We start from the raw sequence: 19,287 nt of genomic DNA on the forward strand, positions 1-19,287 counted from the left end.
CCCCCAAAATCCTACAAGCCAGCACAGCACACCGCGCCATGCACCAGAGCTGGGAGGGCCCAAGTGCCTCAGAGGCAATGCCATCTGCTCTGAACCTTTCTCCCACATGTCCCCCGGGGTCGACTCAAGCTTGCAGGCTGCCGCTGCGCCTGGTCCTCCTCCTTCCTCTCACTTTCTGCTTGGTCCTCCTTCCTCTCACTTTCTGCTGCCATGACATCTGTTGGCATCTTCGTCAGGTTTGGGGAAGCATCTCTCTGCTCACCAAAGAGAAGTTTTAAATTCCTTTCCTGGAGAAAAATGTGCCGCCCGGCCCCAGGCTGTACAGCGGGTTTCTGGCCGTGGGGACAGCACCCTAGTTGGAATTCACTGTGGATCCTGCAGGGAAAAACCTGTTAGGGAGGAAGGAGAGAAAGGCCCTGTTCCTTGTTAATTCCTTATAATTCCGTGTGGTTTTCCCCCTTATTCATTGTTGCTTTGCCTTGAAACGGAATGGGCCTCCATGGGTGTTTGCATAAATGCCATTTCTCTTTGACCTGCCCCCCCCAACCCAGGGGGGCTCCTTTTCAGGAAATGGGAAGCATTGTTTAGCCACTCAGGGGTGGGGAGCCAGCATCCATGTGAGGCCTCTTTGGAAAGGTGGGGTTCTTGCGTCTCTCCCCTTGTCTCTTGGGCTAAGACGTGGTTGTGGAAGGAGGCGTTTTCTGTGGCCGACCTCTTTTAGTGCCCGCCTCTGGAGGTCTGTGATGTCACTGACCCCTTGCCCACCCCTCCTGGGCATCCCCACTGCCCCCTGACCATTTCTGTGTTGTGGCACCTGCAACACTTGTGCGTCTACTGGTTTGTGCCTGTATTTTGCCAAACTCTGCTCCTTGTGGCTGGCACTGAGACAGGGGTGATGGCCAGTGCAGCTGGTGTGTGGGGAGGACCCACTGTGCTCAGGGGCGTGGCACATTCTGAGATGGAGGAGACAGCCCTGTTCTGATGGAGGGGGTGGTCACAGTGCTGTCATCGTTGGCCCCACCAACCCAAGCCAAAGATGGCCCTTGTTGGGGGCTGCGGGGTTGTTCGGAGTGCCAGGCCCGCTGCCCTGGACCACAAGGACGGGGTTCACAAGGGCTTTCACCCCAGAAGCCCTGTACCCGTTGGGCAACCAGAGTCTCTAGGCTGACTTACTCCCCACCCCCTCCCGCTTCTCGGGCTGCCATACCCTGCCCACTTCCTGTTGTGACACGCAGGCCTGAGCTGCTCTTGTCAGATAGGGCAGCTTTGCAGGGCTCTCAGGGCAAGGCGAATTTCCTAGGGGCTGAGACGCATTCAACAGAAGGGGCAGACCCTGTCCTTAGGAGAGCCACTCACCAGCCTGGAGCAGTGCGCAGCTTCCTGTGGGGTCAAAGGTCTCAAGGCTTTTTTAGGAAGCCAGTCACCACCTATGAGCTTCCATTATCCCATCCCCCCGGCGCGTTTAAATCTTGAGCATACCACCCCCACGATTCTGGGCTCCTTCTGTCTCTCAGTGGCCGTGTGTTCCGGAAGAATGACTATTTAAATGCATGAGGGGGAGGACAAATGCTTGCTGTCTACCCCATGGCCTTGGCTGGGGTCTTCTGCACTGGTGGTCAGTGTTCCACGCCTGTTGCTCCCTCTCCTTGCATACCTCCACCTTAGCTTTGGCCACTGATGCCAACTGGGCTTCAGAAAGATGTGAGTTAGGATATCCCCGGGCCTGAGGATCCTGGGGGAGCCCAGCTTCCCACAGCTGGGGTCTTGGGGAAGATGCTTCCAGCAGAAATCATAGCCCTTGGCTGGGGCTCCATTCCCAGACTTCTGCCTTCCAGCGCCAAGCTTTGATTTGTTTATTGAGCACCAGCCTGGTTCCTTGGACAGGTAGGAACCTGTTCTCAGGAGCTCAGTGGAGCTCTATGAGGCCTTCCCAGGAACGCTTCTGAGGGTGGCGGGCAGTGCACAGTCAGCTCTGTGGGCACGCCTGTTCTGTGAGGAGCAGGCTGGGACCCCAGTGAAGGCACAGGTCTAATTACAGATGCAGGAGGGTGTCCTGCCCCATCTGGTGGGCCTCCAGGCTGCCCACCTCCCAGCTGGCTCATTAGGAGCCTTGTTCGGGGGCTGGCAGAGTGCTGGGTGGGTCGTCTCCTGGCCTTGGCTCCTCCCTGGGGTGTGGGTGGGAGGGTGGGGTTCAAATTCACCACTCCTCTCTTTCATCACCACTGGGAGCCACGAGGCTCTGAGGCTCTGAGGGGCGGATGAAGAGACAGCTTAATCCTGCCAGGCTGGGAGTTCCGAGTTCTGATTCCGACTTCCTGCAGCGGCCTGAGCTGCTGCTTGCCCTCTTCTGGGCCCACTGTTGCCACCTTCAGAGCAGCGTTAATGATTAGCTCGCAGGGGCTGCTGCACCCCAGCTGGTGTGCAGCGGGAGGGGCTGGGCCTTGGTTTCGCCCAGGGCAGCTCAGCACAAAGGGCCTGAGGGATGAAGATGGGCCCCTCTGCCCTCTCTGCTCTTCCTGGCTGTTCCAGCCTAAATGCGACTTTTAAATGCTTTAATGGGGGTTCAGTAGCTGGATCATGGCAGAAGCACATCCATATTTGTCACTCTCCTAAAGCTGGGGTGGGGGGACACCCAAGGCTGCACTTGGAACCCCAGCTCTGGGTTGGGGTTGACTCACTGCCACTGACCCCCACATGGCCTTCAGGAGGTAGGTTCTCCAGCCGCTGGCGGTGCCCATCTGATCCATTGTGCCTGGCCGGTGTGCAGCACCCGTTTCTGGGGCCCGTGCCCCCCAGAGGCCTGCCAGCCCCTGCCCTGCTCTGTGAGTGCCTGGCACCGACTGAGAGCCCACTGATGTGGTCATCCCAACGGTCAGCGGAAGAGTGTCCCTGCTGGTGTCCCCAGTGGAGTGTGCACAGACCTCCTGCCTCCCAGATCCTTATCTCTTGTCTTATCTCCCAGGCCTGGTTCCAATTGTCTGTCACCAGGCCTCTGACATGGGACAGCAGATAAGATTTTCCTTGCCCAGAGCAGGAAAGTGAATTTACCCTCCTGCCTGGAGCAGCCCCTCTGGTGGGGACGTTTGTGTCCTGTCTGTCTCTCTCTCTTTCACTAGACTGTGGACTTATGTAGGGATTGTGTGCTGTTGATCTCTGTCCCCAGGCCTGGACATCGCAGGTGCTTGCTCAGTTAATGTGTGAATGACCACACGGTCAGTGTCGTGTGACTGCAGCCTCTCCTCTTGTGTCCAGTGCTCTGTGGTTTCTGTAGGGCTATCTCGAGAGAGCCTTATGAGAATAGCTATTCCTTCTGCTGTCTGTACACGTACTCTGGTGGAGCCTTTTTCAAGAAAAAGGGCCAAATATCAGCATTTCTTTGATGATTTGAGATGATTTGAATACATTCTCCCTGGGTCCGGAGAGTGGACCAGATGACCCCTGGCCCCGCCCCCACGCCCTGGTGCTGGGTGGGTAATAGGGGAGCCAGGACAGGGTCCGCATCCTTTGCTCCTCATCTACTGGGGCCAGAGGAAAAGCTGCCCTTTGCTGGGTGTCGGTTGTGGCCCTGAAGTCTAATGACAGGTTGGATGGCAGCCCCGTTGAGTCGTTGTTGACTGTGGCTGAGGGGAGCGGGCGGGTGGGGGCCAGGGGCTGGCAGACTGGTGTAGAGAGTGCTGGGTGGGGGGTTGCGTCCACCCGGAGGAGCAGGTGGTGTGCTGCGTCCTGCTCTTGGCCTCACTCACCTGCACCTGGCTTTGTGGTGAGAGGGGGCGCTGCGGCCGGTTTGCAAACCACAGGCTCTGCTCACGTTGCTGTTCTCCATCACCCCGGTGGCCTCGCAGTCAGTCTGCCAGGGCCAGGCCCCCATGCTGGCGCCGTCCTTCCGAGCTCAGTTTACTGTGATGCCTGGGGGCCCTCAGTCTTCGTCTTGGGGAATTTCATTTAAGTGGCCTTTGTCACCAGCTAGTGGGGCTGCCTCTCTCCCCACTTGACAGAGGTGGAAACTGAGGCAGAATGGTGAATGATGGGTTGGAACGTTTCCATGGCAAAATGTTGTCCTCCTAGACTTTGCCTCATGGGAAAAAGAACTGGTTTTAAAAGACTTTGTTTTCCTGTTGTTTCACATGTGGTTATTTAAAAAGTGGGGAAACAGAAAGACCCCCAGTGAGTCATCCACTGCCACCTGTGGGGCTGAGGACAGGGGGCAGTGGACGGTTCCTGTGCTCTCCGGAGCTCTGGCCACTTGCCGCTCGTCCCCCCACCATGGTCCTCCCTCTCTGTGGACTCCCCGGAGCTTTCTTTTAAGACACACCGTTTGCCCCCATTTGACAGACGTGAAAACTGAGGCAGAGCAGTGAAGTCAGCACTGAAGTGTTTAGGGTGGTGAGAAAGTACCTCCTGTCACTTCCTTTTTTTTTTTCTTGTGAGGAAGACCAGACCTGAGCTAACATCCATGCCACTCCTCCTCTTTTTGCTGAGGAAGACTGGCCCTGAGCTAACATCCGTGCCCATCTTCCTCCACTTTATGTGGGACGCTGCCACAGCATGGCTTGACAAGCAGTGCGCTGGTTCGTGCCTGGGATCCGAACCCGGGCCACCAGCAGCGGACCGCGCGCACTTAACTGCTACGCCGCGGGGCCGGCCCCTCGTCACTTTCTACTCTTCTTAGAGAATAGAAAAAGGCTTACTTGTTATCAATAAGTTAATTTATTAGAGAAGAAATAAGTTTTAAGCCGATCCATTGAGCCACTTCTACTCCAGGCCACCCTCCCCCAAGGCCGGCTGGTATGTCCTCCGTGAATCCGAGTGCCACTGCCTCGCAGCCCCCGTTACAGCCAATGCTCCCCCGAGCCCCCGTCGGCCCCCGAGGGGCTGTTCTGTGCTCTCTCCTCCTCCTCATGAGAGGGCTGCGCTGCAGAGCAGTCCCCAGCGAGGGGCGTTGTAACACTGTCCAGGTGGCTTCCTTGGGCACCGCACACTGGGAACATTTCAAGCAGCAGAAGCCCATCCTGCCTCGCTGCGGCGTCTGCTCCCATCGCCCCTCCTTCAGCAGAGCCGGCGCGGGTGGCCCAGGGAGGACACTGGATGGAGGGACCCCAGGCAAGGGGAGGTGAGGTGGCCGTGTATAGAGGCGGACACCAGAGCCGAAGGCCCGGGAAGCAGGACGCTCGGCCCCACGGGTTCGGCGACTTGCCCGCTGAGCCCAAATTGGCAGCGGTGGAGCTGGGCCTCTTCCCGTGTGTCCCCTCCTCAGGTTTAGTGGGAGCCCCTCCCAGCCCCCTCTTGGGGCCCTGGTGGGCTGAGAACCCTTGGAGGCAGAAAGTGGGGCCGTCCAGTTCCGAGGGAACACAGTGTCCTGGATGAGGCCTGGCATCCAGAAAGGGTGGTGGTGACTATGGATGGAAGCAGGCAAGTCAGGGATGGTGGGAGCCCCTTTTGGGGTCCCTGTAGGAGATGAGAAAGGGAGGGTTAGGAGGAGGGGTAGGGTGGCTGCAAGGCCCCTGTGTGCGTCAGAGACCTGGGTACCAGCCCACCTCTGCTAACTTGGCACACGGCCGGTCACTCGGCATACGGCAGGTCACCCACATCCTGGGCCAGCGTTTCCCGAGGGCCTGGCATCTGCTCGCTCGCTCAGAGAGGCCTCGCTGCAGGCGCCTCGAGTTCAGTGAGGTCGACACATGTTCCAGGCAGGTTTACACGTGGGGTAAATGAACGCCTGGGTCCCTGTGCACCTCTCAGTGCCCGCGTGGCCTTAGACATGTGACCTGCCTCCTGAGCCACAGTCTTCTGTCTGGAAAACGTAGAAGAGTAGCTACCACTTCTCGTGTCGTCGTGAGGACAAATGGAGATGAAACAGACAACGTGTAGCACAGAACCTGGACGAGTGGAAACGCTAAGTGTCTGTTACCATGAGGCAGCCCGGGGCTGGGGACACACACACACACACACACACACACACACACACACACGCTCACGGATAGGCCTTCCAGAAGCTTCCAGTTAGGTGGTAAGTGCACCAGCTCTAAGATAAGATGCCCTAGGAAGACGCCTGAGGACCCACAGGCGTCCCCAGGAAGGCGGTGCATCACAGTCTCCCTGAAGTTGGGGCTCAGCAGAGGCTTCCCGGCTCAGGAGTGTGGGGGTGTTGAGATGGGGCTCCTGGGCTCTCTGGGATAGGGAGGAGAGCAGCTCCAACGGGGGGGGCGCGTGGCAGGAGAGCAGGTTGGGCTCCGTCGGGGCAGTGGGGCAGAGGAGGGTCTGGGAGGAGCCGCGTGTCCAGGTTGCAGTGGGGGGAGGGCAGATGTGGCGGCCACCCCTCCAGCTGCTCACCTCTGTGAGCGCAACCCTGACGCTGTGTCCCCTCAGGAGATGCCTGCTTCCTGCTCGCCTGGCACGAAGTTTCAGCAGCTGTCCTTTCCCTGTCTTTCCAAACGTCTTGGCTGCATCCCCGCTCTCCTCCAGGGTTCCCTGTGGAACAGGGCGGCCCAGTCCCATCTCCTTGCGGCTCCGGGGACCCTGCCCCGGCGCTAACAGCCACCTCTGCCTGTGTTCACCACTCACTGCCTCTTGCATTCGTCCAGCAGTGCTTCCCGGGCATCCGCTCACAGTCCTGAGTTCAGAGATTCTCCTGGCCGTCGTGGGGTGCGGAGGGATGCACCAGTGCCCTCTTTGAGCATGCCTCAGTTTCTACATCTGGTTAAGCAGCAGAAACTCTCCCATCTGTGCTGGTTCATGAGGTTGTTGGGGAGACGTGTGAGTTGGGGATGGGAGGTTGGTCTCCCGAGGGCCGGCTTGGGTGTTTTGGGGTGGGTGGGGGTGAGGGAAGCCCCCTCCGTGTGTGCCACCCCGAGCTGGCTCCTCACCGGCTCCTCCCCAGCTCACCCTGGGGCTCTCCAAGGACAGCTGGGGAGTAAAGAGCTAATTAACACCACCGGGCGCTTGGAGACCCAAGTGCTGAAGTTATAATTAAACCTTGAGCAATCCAGAGGCCGCCCCCCGCCGTCTGGGGCCTGTGCCACCCTGTGAAAGTGGGCTTCCCTGAATCCTCTCATTGTGGCTTGTTTTCACGGAGGCTCCTCCCGGCACGTGTACTTAGGGTTTGAGGTGGGGGGGAGGGAGAGGACTTAGGCCTCCAACAGATTTGGGGTGTGTCCTGCCAGAGATGGCCCAGGAAATCCGGCGGCCACCCCCCAGCAGCTGCTGGCTCCCGAGATTGTTTCCTCCGGCTTGTGCTGAAGGCTCTGACCGGACTCTGGGGACCTGAGCGGCCTGCCAGGCCTGAGTCCTGCTGCTGCTGCAGCTGCACTGAGCTGGCTCAGGTACGAGGAGGGGCATGCCAGTGTCCCCTGATCTCAGAGCAGAGTGCAGAGCGGGTGTCTTGGGAAGCAAAGATTTTCCCTTCTTGTCCCTCCTGCCCAGAGACCTGGGATGAGCTGCAGTCGACCTTTCTGGTTGCTGATTGGCTGCGTTTTTATTGCCACGTCCACCTTTTTCCAGATTGAAGTTCACGGCCTCCTTCTGTATTTAAAGGACCTGCTCCTGGGTCGTTCTGTGACTGGACAGGTTTCAGCCTGTGGTATCGAGGGCCCTTTTGTAAGATTAATGGCAAGTCCCTATGGGCACTGGTGGTGTGAGGAGCAGGGTGGGCAAGAAGAGAAGGGGCTGAGGACCTCCCACATTGGGCTGCAGAATTGAGGGGGCGCACGAGGAGGCCGAATGCTGGATCAGTGCTGGCGGCCGGCCATGGATGAGAAGGACACCGTCCCGGCTCTTGATCGTGGGGGAGTGTTCACAGCTCACCAGGCTCTTTGTCGTTGTTTTAGATAATAGCTTTATTGAGATATACTTCACATAGCATAAAATTTACTTTTTTCAGTGGTTTCCAGTGTAGTCACAAAGTTGTGCAACCATCACCATGAATTCCAGAACATTTTTGCTATCCCTAGAAGAGACCCTGTACCCACTAGCAGTCACTCTCCATTCTCAACTCCCCTCTCCCAGCCCCTGGGAGCATTATTTATAAATTTGCCTATTCTAGATATTTTATATAAATAGAATCATACAATAAGTTGCGTTTTGTGTTTGTCCTCTTTCACTTGGCGTATGTTTTCAAGGTTCATTGATGTTACATCGTGTCCGTACCTCGTTCCTTTCTATGGCTGCATAATATTCCATTTCATGCTGCATCACATTTTGTTTATCTGTTCATCAGTTGATGGGCATTTGAGTCTTTCCACTTTGTAGCTATTGTGAATGGGGCTGCAGTGAACACTGGGGTACAGGTTTGGTGTGGACATGTGTTTTCATTTCTCTCGGGGAATTGCCGGGTCATGTGGTGAAGTTTGGCTCACCAGCACCCAGTGGGGGTGCCCTGTTCGGCCGTGGTGCCCCGCCCCCGGTGGCTGTGAGCATCTCACACTTTCCCCCCGTAGCTTGTCATGTGTCTGTGTCTCGCAGCTTGCCAGGGTCCTTTTGTTTCATCGTGAGTCCAGCCGACCTCATAGGAATAGGATGCAACGTGGAATCATCGCTCGGGTGAGTGGGGGTGGGGGTGGGGCGCAGAGTAGCCGTTTGGGGGTTTGGGGTTGCAGCTGGGTCCTGGCGCTGACTTCTAGTTTCCTTCGCCTGCACGGGGGCCAGAACAAGTGAGAAAGGGGAAATGGAAGGTTCGTACGTCCTTTCTCGGAGAGATGGGGAAGCATGAGGCAGTGAGCTAGTTGCAGCGTGAGGGAGGAAGTGGGTAGAAGGAGTGGGTGGGTTTGATGTACCCCACCCTCAATAGGAAGGTAGAGAGGGGACTGGGGGTGGGGGAAGCAGCTTTTCTTCTGAGAGAACGTGCCCTCTCTCCCCCCACCAGCCTTGGTCCCCGAGATTCCGGGGAGGGTGGGAGTGCAGGGGGGCTGCCTGTGGGATCCAAGGAGGGGGTGAGGGCGGCGCAGGGCTTGCAGGTCTTGTAGGTCTGCAGGAGGAGCATCCTACAGCGTTTCTGGACTGTTCTGTGCATCACAGGCGCACAGAAGTTCAAGTGTAAAACAAATGCATGTCTACTGTCGTTGAAACCAGCACACAAGCGCGTAAAGCGAGGGCCCCACCCCTGCCCGTATCTGGGTGCCCGCTCCTCCTGGCCTCACAGGCCGTCCCGCTGTGTCCACTGCTGAGGGACACAGCCATGAGTGCACTGGGAAGGGCCCGCTTGGCGCAGGCTCGGGAAGGCGGCCGAGCGGTCAGGCCTGGGCCAAGCCCCCTCCCTCCTCCTGGCCCTCCCGCCCAGCAGCTGGAGGGGCCTCTGCGGGTTTGCAGGCAGAAATTACCATATGAATGTGGCTCCTTCCCTGAGCTGCCGGCTGGAGGGTCTGGGAGGGGACAGCCTCCCACCCTCGGGGCCTCCTGGTTCCTCGCTGGCTGCGGTGATCGGGTGGAAGACGCTGGGCATTTTCGATCCCACAGTAGGTCACCCCCAGGGTGCGGAGGGTGCGAGGGTAGGTTGGGGTCTGCTTGTGGGCAGGGGAGGGCCTGCCGGGTCCCAGCAAGTGTGGGAGACCCCCCTGGACTGGCGTGCCCCCTCATTTAACTTTCTTTCATTGTGACTTGTATAAAGACACGTCATTACTGTAGTTGTTATTTTGGTCTGATTTCAAAAGCAACTTGTTTAAAGACACATTACTGTAGTTCTTGTTATTTTGGTCTGATTTCAAAAGTCACAGCTAATTACCACAGGAAACATAGGATCTAAGGAAGGACATGAAGACGAGGATCAGATGAGATAAAGTGAATTTGAGCAGTTTGTAACTGTAAAGTGCCCGTGCACAGGCCAGCCCGGGGGTCAGCGCTCTGCTAATGGCCCAGCCCGGCCCCTTGTGTCTTTAGTGGCCGATCGCATGGGGGCCAAGACTGGGTCTGGTACGTTTGGAGACTTCTGCAGAGCCTCTGGTTGTGTCTCAGTTAATACACTCTCTTTGCCGGTTGCCCGAATCACTCTTAAGTTTGAGCTGGTGATATGTTATGTTTTATGCTTTAACTGCTGGGTGGCATATTAATTGATGGTGGAACAAGTCATCCTTGGACTATGAAACTCTTAAGTTGTAGCGGCATTTCTTCCGGGGACAGCTGCTGACCAGTGGTCTGGTCCCTCCACGTAAGGGACCTACTCCTCGCTGTAGCACAGGCCTGGCCAGCTGCGGCGTGGCGGAGGCGTCCGAGTTGGGATAGAGCCGGGGTAGGCCCGAGAGTTCCGATCTGAACAGCGGGCCCCAGTCTTTACATCTGCTGTGCTCCCGGGGAGCCCCTGGTTGGGGGTGGGTGAGGGTGTGGGGAGGGATTAGGGCCCGGCCATAGGCCAGCCAGGCCACCTGATCTCCGCCCACATCCCCTCCCCTGTGGGCGCCCCATCGCCCACTGACTGTTTCCTGAGTAAAATTTTCCTGAATGGGCAGGAGCTGTCCCAGGAAGTCCATCCATCCTTCCGCCTCGGTGCTTTGTGGCTCCAGAAGGATGACGGGAACCGGAAGTTGTTAACATCTCATTCACATGCTGCCACACACCGAAGCCGTGGGGAGCCCGTGGGAAAGGATGCAGGCCAGCACTGCGGGAACCTTGCCCGGGGGGAACCTCGCCCGGGGCCTGGGGCGAGAGAGGCGCCACCTGGGTTGACTGGGGAGCAGTGGCTGGACCCCCACGATGCTCTGGGAGAAGTGGAGGGCGAGCGGAAAGGGCAGTGAGCATTCTCATTCAACCAACAGCATCTTACTGGGTGCTTCGATGTGTGAGGTTTTGTGAGCTGCGAATGAGGCAGACCCGGAGCTTGCACCCGGTGGCGGAGGCGGGCGGTCAGCAGAGGAAGACAAAGCATGTGATTACAAGTTGTGAGCAGGGCCATGCAGGAAGAGAACAGAGGGAGCCGGTCAGATTAGCAGCCCTGGGAAGACAAGGGGCATTCCCCGGGAGCAGCACGGAGAGAGAACGTTCTGGGCCGGGAGAACCTCTGGGGAGCCTTGTTTGAAGAGCTGAAAGGAGCCAGGGAGACGGTGCATGTATCGACAGTGGAGAGGTGGGCACGGGCTTGTGCTGTGTGAACAAATGCCTAGAGCACTGCTCTGCATGCTGTATAAATATCTCGTGTGGTCCTCGCAGCACTCTTACGAGGCCGGTACTGTTGTTATCCCATTTTACACACAAGAACGTTGAGGCACAGAGAGGTTTAAGTTCCTTGCTCAGGGTTGTGCAGAGAGTCTGGGGTGGATCAGAAGCCCAGCCCCAGGATTCTGTGTTATCCCGGGTGCAGTGGGAACCAGGCCGGGATTCAAGCTGGGGAATGATGTGGTTAAGTTTTAAACATTTGGTCCTGGTGCTTTGAGGAGAATGGGTCGAGTGGGAGGCGATTGATTGATGCTGGCTTGGATTGTGGGCGGTGGGGGTGGGAGGGAGGCGACCGCCTGCAGGTGTATTGGGTTAGAATTGACAAGGCTTTGGGATGGATGTGATGGGATGTGTGGTGATGGAAAGGGAGGAGGCGGCTGGCCCCTGAATTTCTTGCTGTAAAAACTGGATGCATGGAGACACCATTTACTGAAGTCGGGGGGATGGGGGGGCGGGTTGGAGGATCGGAGTTCAGTCTGAGGCTCATTCAGTCTGAGACATCCAGACTTCACCAGGGCAGAGACTGCGGAAACCCAGTGCCGGGCAGAGGGCCTGGCGCAGTGGGGCCTTGGGACGTCTCTGCTGAGTCATGATGGACTCAAGGGCACTGTCAGGTTGGCACTGGTGTATGAATCTGGACAGAGGTTGGCATTTAATGCCCAGGGGATTGGTGAAGTCACCTGGGGAGAGTGTCCAGCCAGGGACCCAGGTGGGAGAGCAACCAGCAGAGAGGCTGAGAACCAATAGCCAGAGGCTGAGAAGCAAAGTCAGCAGAGGCTCCCACAAAAGAAAAGGCTGGGTGCTCAGGGGCTCAGTCCTTCCGCCTTGGGGAAGGGGTGACCCCTGTGTGCTTTGTCCTTCAGAGGACTGGTGGCTCCGTTTAGTCAGACCCTCCAGTCCAGAGGTGCACCCAGACTTCATGCCACAGTGCAGGCAGAAGTCCGACCCAGCACGGGGCTCAGGAGGGTCTATACACCCTGCCCGAGGCCAGCGTCTCCCCCAGGCAGTGTCCTGGGGGTGATGGAAGCGTCTGTCCTGAGGGGTAGCCAGGCTGCCGTCCACGCACACTGCCTTTTCTTGGGGACAGCCGGGGATAGCGGGGTGCGTACGTGTTTCTGAAACACCTTGGATGGGCCGTCCATCCGTCCATCCCCATCCTCACTTCAGAGTGCATTTGAAGTCGTGGGCCCTGCGCTTGGAGCGCGCCTCCAGGTGTGTCATGAGATTTCCAGGGCCTTTCTGGGGCTTGTCCACTCAGCTGAGTGGCTCCCGTGGGAGAGCTGGGGCTGGAGGTGGCACGGGGCGGTGAGCAGTGGGGGCTCAGATGTGCAGGATTCAGAGCAGCCTGTGGGCAGGTGGGCACAGTCCAGGCGGGCTGCCTGCGAGGTCGACCCTGAGGGAGCCGTGAAAGGGGCCTTGTGGGTCCCCATGCCGTGAGCCCACTGCTTCTAGATGCCTTGCCCTCCTGAGTGGGAAGGACCTGGTGGCAATACCCAGAGGTGGGGACAGAAAATGACACCAGCTGTCCAACTCCCCCCAGCCCAGAGCTGGCGCTGCAAATGGATAGGTGACAAGATGCGAAATGGTCCAGAGCTGTTGACCCCTCTCCTCCTTCCCCCAACCTTCCCGGACCCTCAAGCCGGTGGTATGAGATGTCCTCCCTCCTTGAGGGTCATTTTGTCAGCCTTCCGCTCTGGGCCAGGCCTGTGCCCCTCCCTGCTCGGCCTCCTCCCTCGGCCTGTCTCAAGTGACCTGGGCGGGAGGAAGCCTTGGGGGCCACCTGGCCTGAGCAGATCTGCACGGCCTGAGCAGATCTGCACGAGAGAAGGGAATTGCTTGATATCTTTGGGGGGAAAGCTCTTTTTCTACTCAGCCCACCACAGGGGATGCCCTGTTGCCCCCTAGAGACCCCTGTCTATGTTTTTTCAGGTGATTTCATCAGCTGGGGGAGGCGGGGCCCCTGGCACCCCCACCTCTGTCCTGAGCTCTGGTGTGCGTCTGCTGACAGTCCTGCTGATAGGAGAGGGACTGGGGGAGCGGAGGCTCTGCCCCCCTTGGGGGCATCCCTGATAAGAGGAAATTCCACCCTGTGACAAATGGCCAGTGTCCACCTATCTGTGGGGGAGGAGTTTTTCTTTCTCTTTAACTTTGCAGACATTTGCCGAGAACTAACGGAATTGCTGTGGTCGGTCGACCGCTTCGGACGTGGTGGGCGGCCTGGCCCGGACTGGATTCTAGGTTTGCTTTGGGGTAGGGGCTGATCATGCTGGAAGGTTCCCTGAGATGGGAGGAGGCTCTGGGGGCACATTCTCTGATCCTGCGAGGCGCGTGGGCAGTGGAAAATGAAATAAAAAATAAATCCCCTGACACAGGAAGTCGGAGGGCTCATCCCTGGCCTTCCCCACAGCATGGATTCTGCGAGCAGCTTTTCAGGAAGTGCATAGGGACGGCTGGCGGGCTGGAGCCTGCCCTGACCAGAGATTGATGTCTCAATAGGCGGGGGAGCCCTGGAGGAGGAGGAGGCGGGCTGCAAGGGAAAGAACAGAAGAGGGCCTCTTCCAGAAAGGGGGTGAGGCGGGGTGGGAGTTGGACGGTGTCCAAATTTGACTTTACCAACTGGGGCCAATTGAAACCGTGTTGGCAGAAACGAAGAGCTGCTTGAGATTCCTTCCTGGACAATGGAGGAGGGATTTGCTTTAAAGGATTTGGCAAGAGATGAGCTGGAGGAGTCTTGGCGGGCAGTAGAAGGGGGGATCCCCCCCGACTTTGGGGCGCCTCAGGCCCCTGAATGAATGGAGCGGGATGGGGATGGGCACTGTGCTGTGTCCTCTCTCAGGTCCTGCAGAGGGCACGGGGTCGTGGGAGACGTTGATCTGCGCGCCCTTCCTCCCTTCCGCCTAGTCCCTCCTCGAGCAGAAACGGTCTAACCACAGTTCATCTTGGGTCTCCTTGGAGGAGGTGAGGAGCTCCGACGGGATGGAAGTGCAGCCGCTTGCACACCCCTCTTCTCCTGAGGGACCCTGGCCTGTGCGCTTGGTTCGGAGCAGAGTTTCAGGCCAGAGGCCAAGTCTCAGGTTTCTGGCATCCCCGGTCCTGACCCGACTCCACCAGGCGCTTCCTGCCCCGGACAAAGTGTGAAGTGTAATTCGATTTGGAATTACTTATCGAATTAGATGAGCTGCGTGCGCGTTTAGAATTCAGTCCTGGATCACCACCCCTGCGCCGCCCGCACCAATTTGCAAAAATCAGTCGTTGATATTCAGTGTTTCCATCTTTAGAAGGGAACAGGAAGTTCTCCGTGACATTTATGAGGAGTTTGTAGTGGCTTGGGTAGGTTAACAGGACACAAGAAAAGCGGAGTCGAGTAACTGGAAAAAGATCCTGTTTCAAAGCCCTGCAGAGAGTGACGTCCCCCCTCCCCTGCCCCCCCCCACCGTCCACAGCTCTGTCCCCTGCTGGTCCCTTGCTGCAGCCCGAGATGGAGACCAGCTGGCCGCAACCTCGCCTCTTTTCCCCTTTTCCCCTTTGCTTCGTGTATTTCCCACCTTTGAGGATTTTTTTTAACTTTCCCTCACCCTTCTGTGGCCACGGAACCTAGAACTTCTTGGTTTGTGTCGAGTGCTGAAGGTGAGAGATAACGCAAATAAATTCTAAATTCCCCTTAGACCAGGGTATTTTTTAATTGAGCTCTGTGGACCTAGGGCTTTGATGAACCCCCAAATTGTCCAAGTTTATTTGTGTGTGTCAGTCTTCATATTATTTTAGGGAGAGAGTCCTTACCTTTCATCAGCTTCTAAAAGAGGTTTGTGATACACACACAAAAGTCATGGACTGCCATACCAGACTGGGTTCCTTACATGGAAGGGACTACTTGAATCTGTCTGGAAGTTTTGGCTAATAACCATTTGAATAAATGAACTTCATGTTCCTATGTGCCACCACATTCAGACACGTCAAGCCTATAGTGTCTCCTTTTTCTTTATTACTGTGTAGTAGGTGATCAATAAATATTTGTTGAATGAATCCATGTTGTGGTCCTGGTCCACTACAACCCTGGGATCTTTTTCTACGGTTATTGTTTACACCATTTCCTTAACGTTTTTTTTTTTTTTTCTGGTGAGGAAGATTGGCCCTGAGCTAACATCTGTTGCCAGTCTTCTTTTTCCTTGAGGAAGGTTGGCGCTGAGCTAACGTCTGTGCCCATCTTCCTCTATTTTGTACATGGGTCCCCACCACAGCATGGCTGACAAGTGGTGTAGGTCTGCGCCCAGGATCTGAACCCACGAACCTGGGCCACTGAAGCGGAGTGTGCCAAACTTAACACTACGCCACAGGGCTGGCCTGCCGTTAACATCTTTTTCCAGGGCAGTTCCTTCCCCAAGGTCTGACCCCTCTGTACATGCGTCTGGTTTCCAGCCCCATTGCCTTCCCATCCTCTTTCCTTCACCTGCGTTTCCCAAGTTAACAACCGCTTCTCCCTCCACCCGGTCACCTATACCAGAAGTGGGGAGTCAGCTTTGAGGCCTCTGTGGATTTTGTCAGCTCAGCCAGGGGTGCCCTCCTAGAGGTGGAGTTTTAGGATGAGGGTGGGCATTTTGATATCTGCTTGGCATGGATCCATCTGGGAGCTTTGGCTGGGGCACCGGGTGTGCCGGGTCTTCCATGTGCCAGGGTTTGTCTGCATCAGCACCAGTGTCCTGGGAGAGCTGGAGGCAACCCAGAGAAGGCGGCACCTGGAATTGGGGACCCCCACCCCGGGCCCTGCAGCTGGTGTTGTAAGAGCTTGGCCAGCCAGGCTTGGCCTTCAGGCGCCTTTTCTCCCGAGTTATGGAGATTAAATCTTTAACGCCCCTCAATATGACTGGGGCGGCTGCAAACTAAATAAATCCCTTTCCAGCTGCTCCTCCTGGCAGCTTCCTGGGAGAGCAGCGTGGGAGCGAGGAGCTGGACCTCAGGTGCCTGCCCAGGATGTGTACCCTCTGGCTCTTTGCTATAGGGAACCCACGCTTCCTTCAGCCTTTCCAGGGTGCTTAAGGGCCTGTGGTCACCCTGCCTGGGTCACATCCTGGCTCTGCCGTTCACCAGCTGTGGGACCGTAAGTGACAGCAGCACTGTGGCCTCAGTTTCCTCATTTGCAGAGTGGGGAATAATAACATATCGACCTTCTGGAGTCAGTGCAGGTATGGCGTCTAGAATAGCGCCTGGTGCAGAGGGAGCCCCTGTAAACGTTGGCTGTTGTGATGAGCGTCATTCCTTCATCATTCATTCAACAAACATTTAGTCGTGGACTTTCCATGTGCCAGGCACTGCTCTAAACATGGCAGTACAGGGCTGAGCGTGGTGATGAGGTCTCTGGCTTCATGAATCTTAGCTGGGGGAGACAGGCGCATGGTGCAAGAGAACCACACACGTCATCGTTCAGTTGTCATTGTGGAGGCTGCTGGCCAGCGGAGTACAGGCTCAGGGAGAGAGCAGTGAGGACAAGCCACTCTGGCCACCAGGCCTGGACCTGCAGGATTGCACAGGCACCCAGGGAGGAGGGAGAGAAGGAAGGAGCAGCCCTGTCACTCTGTCCCCTGGCACCACCTGCGTCAGGGACTCACCCACCTGTCTTTGGGACTTCCTGTCCTGTGCATGGGCTCAGGCGCTCTGTGGGGTCTGCAGGTGTCACCTCAGCCTGCAGTGCAGCCCTTCCCCTGGTCCCAGAGGTGGACTCCAGGGCCCCTCTCCTGTGTGCACTGTCACATGGTGAAGTCAGACCCTCTGGCTGCTGGGGCCACCTGGGCTGGGGCGGGATGGAGAGAAGGAAGGCTTTGCCCAGGGGGAGGAGGACACTGGCTGGAGATGCAGTTTTCTCCAGGAGAGACACCTGGAGGCCGTGGGGCAGGAAGAGTACCTGGCGCTCTGGTGGCCTGGAGCCCCAACATCCGGCCACTGAGTGGGTCTACCCGGATCTGCTTGGTGACTCTGGCTGCGGTGGTGAGCCCATCGGGTGGCCTTGCAGGTGTCCGTAGACAGGTTGGCCTTGCTGTCTGCTCAGCCTCTGTGGCTGGTGATTGAGCCAGGCACATATGGACGATGGCATCAGTGTCCCCAGGCTTAAGGGCCAGGCATGGGGAGGATTGGAGTGAGATAAGGGCAGTGACACTGGTTTCACCCCAGGAGCTTTGTCTTGGGATGTGGGCTTGGCTGTGACATGGGCACCTTGCTGTCCCTCTCCGGCTGTGAGCAGTCAGTCGAGGCTGATGCTCAGGGAGGATGGAACTTCTGGGGACGCTTCTGGGATGCAGAACAGGCAGCAAGACAGAGGTGTAGGGGCAGAGAAGGGTGACCCCCGCATGTTGGTTTCCGTGTCAGGCCTTGCAAGCCTGCTGTGCCGAGCCCCCTCTCGCAGCTGCCCTGGGCCTGTGGTGAAATGTGAGCACCCCAGAGATGTCCCCCCAGTAGCTGGCTCCTCTCTGGGGGCTGCCTCCCAGCCACATGAGCACCCACAGCCCCGGGCCCGGTGAGACAGTGATCTGATCCCCATCATTCTTGGCAGCCCGGGCAGGGGAGGAATTTGTCAGTTGGTGCAGAAGTCCACAGATGGCGCTGGCTCACCTGTGAGTTGCAGCCCCTGCTGCAGCACGCAGAACAGTGAGATCCCCAGGTGGGGCTGGGTGGAACTCTGCCCTTCCCTCTCTGCTCTAGGACCCTGCTTCCCAACTCCTGGGAAAAGGCTGGCCTGGCAGGCGCCTGTGGGGAAGGAGGGGGCAGGACCTCAAGACCAGCAGAGATAGGGCAGCCCCCATCACAGGCTGGGCCAGCTGCCGCCAGCCTGTGGGTGGCGAGGGCTGTCCCACCGGGGAGTGGCAAACGGGCTGGGGCTCAAAATGGGAACCTGCAAAGAGAAATTGTCAAGGTTTCCTCCGGCTGGTTGCCCCTAGAACTGCCCTTGCTAGGACATGCTGGGCCACTGACCTGGGGCACCACCTGGCAGCACCGGGGCTCAGGAACCTCGGGCCTGAGGGTGGTGTCTGGGCCTCCACTGGCCTCCAAGCTATAAAGCTGGCTATGGGCACTCATGGGCACAGTTGGATTCTTTTCAGTCCAACTCCACTAGCAATGTCTTCCTTTCTTTCTTAGTGTAACAGCTTTATTAAGAAAAAATTCCCATACCATGCAATTCACCCACTTAGAGTGTACAGTTCAGTGTTGTTCAACCATCGCCTCTATCTAGTTCCAGAATATTTTCATCACCCCAAAGGAAACCCCATATGTGTTAAGCAGCCGCTCTCCCTCCCCCCAGCCCCTGGCAACCACTAATATACTTTCTGTCTCTGTGGATTTGCCTATTCTGGACATTTCATTTAAATGGGCTCATACAATCTGTGACTGTCTGTGACCAGCTTCTTGCACTGAGCATAATGTTGTCAAGGTTCATGCACGTTGTAGCGTGTCAGGACTTCACTGCCTACTATGGCTGTGTGATATTCCATTGTGTGGACTTAACCACATTTTGTTTATCCATCACCCGTTGGTGGATGTTTTAGATATTTCTTGAGTAGCTACTTTGTGCGACTCCCTGGGCGAGGAGTTCGGGATACCACTGAGCAAGCCACAGCCTCTGGTTCAAGGGGCTTGCAGGGTAAGAGGGGGGAGAGCGGGTTGGAAACCACGTGGCCCATTTTCCCAGGTGGGCAGTGCAGGCATGGCAGGATTGAGGGACCTGTCGAGGGCCAGGTGGAGCCAGGGCCAGAACCCAAGGCCCCTGGCTCCCAGCCGTGGAGTCTGCAGAGAAGCACCACACCTGCTCTGACTGTAGCATGACCATGTCGATATTGTCCAGAACATAGCCTTTCTGAGAATTAACTGGGTTCTATTAATAGTTATGCTGGATACCCAAAAGAATTGAAAGCCAGGATTCAAACAGATACTTGTACATCCATGTTCATAGCAGCATTGCTCACAGTAGCCAAAAGGTGGAAACAAGTCAGGCGTCCATTGGCAGATGAGTGGATAAACCATGGAATATCATTCAGCCTTAAAAAGGAAGGAAATTCTGAGACTCGCTGTGACGTGATGAACCTTGAGGACATGCTGAGTGAAAGAAGCCCGACACGAAAGGACGAATCCTGTGTGGTCCCAGTAGTCCAAGTCATGGTCAGGAGT

At 57.0% G+C, this 19,287-nt stretch overlaps 1 protein-coding gene across 6 annotated transcripts in view; it reads left to right on the plus strand.

The window, feature by feature from the left end:
• The window catches only part of SEPTIN9 (septin 9), a 166,775-nt gene that overhangs the window by 128,150 nt on the left and 19,338 nt on the right, over positions 1-19,287 (plus strand). The window contains exon 1 of one of the 6 annotated variants that reach the window (XM_058561737.1): positions 9,337-9,446. The exons of 4 other annotated variants lie outside the window; for them this stretch is intronic. Coding sequence is in view for 1 of the 2 variants with exons in the window: in XM_058561738.1 (XP_058417721.1) it covers positions 11,029-11,047 (19 nt within the window). In the remaining variant the exon portion in view is untranslated. Of the gene's footprint in view, positions 1-9,336; positions 9,447-10,839; positions 11,048-19,287 lie in introns of those variants that run through there. One more of the 6 variants, XM_058561738.1, reaches the window with a different exon arrangement.

This window comes from Diceros bicornis, chromosome 18, assembly GCF_020826845.1.
Source record: "Diceros bicornis minor isolate mBicDic1 chromosome 18, mDicBic1.mat.cur, whole genome shotgun sequence".
Classification (NCBI taxonomy): Eukaryota; Metazoa; Chordata; class Mammalia; order Perissodactyla; family Rhinocerotidae; genus Diceros; species Diceros bicornis.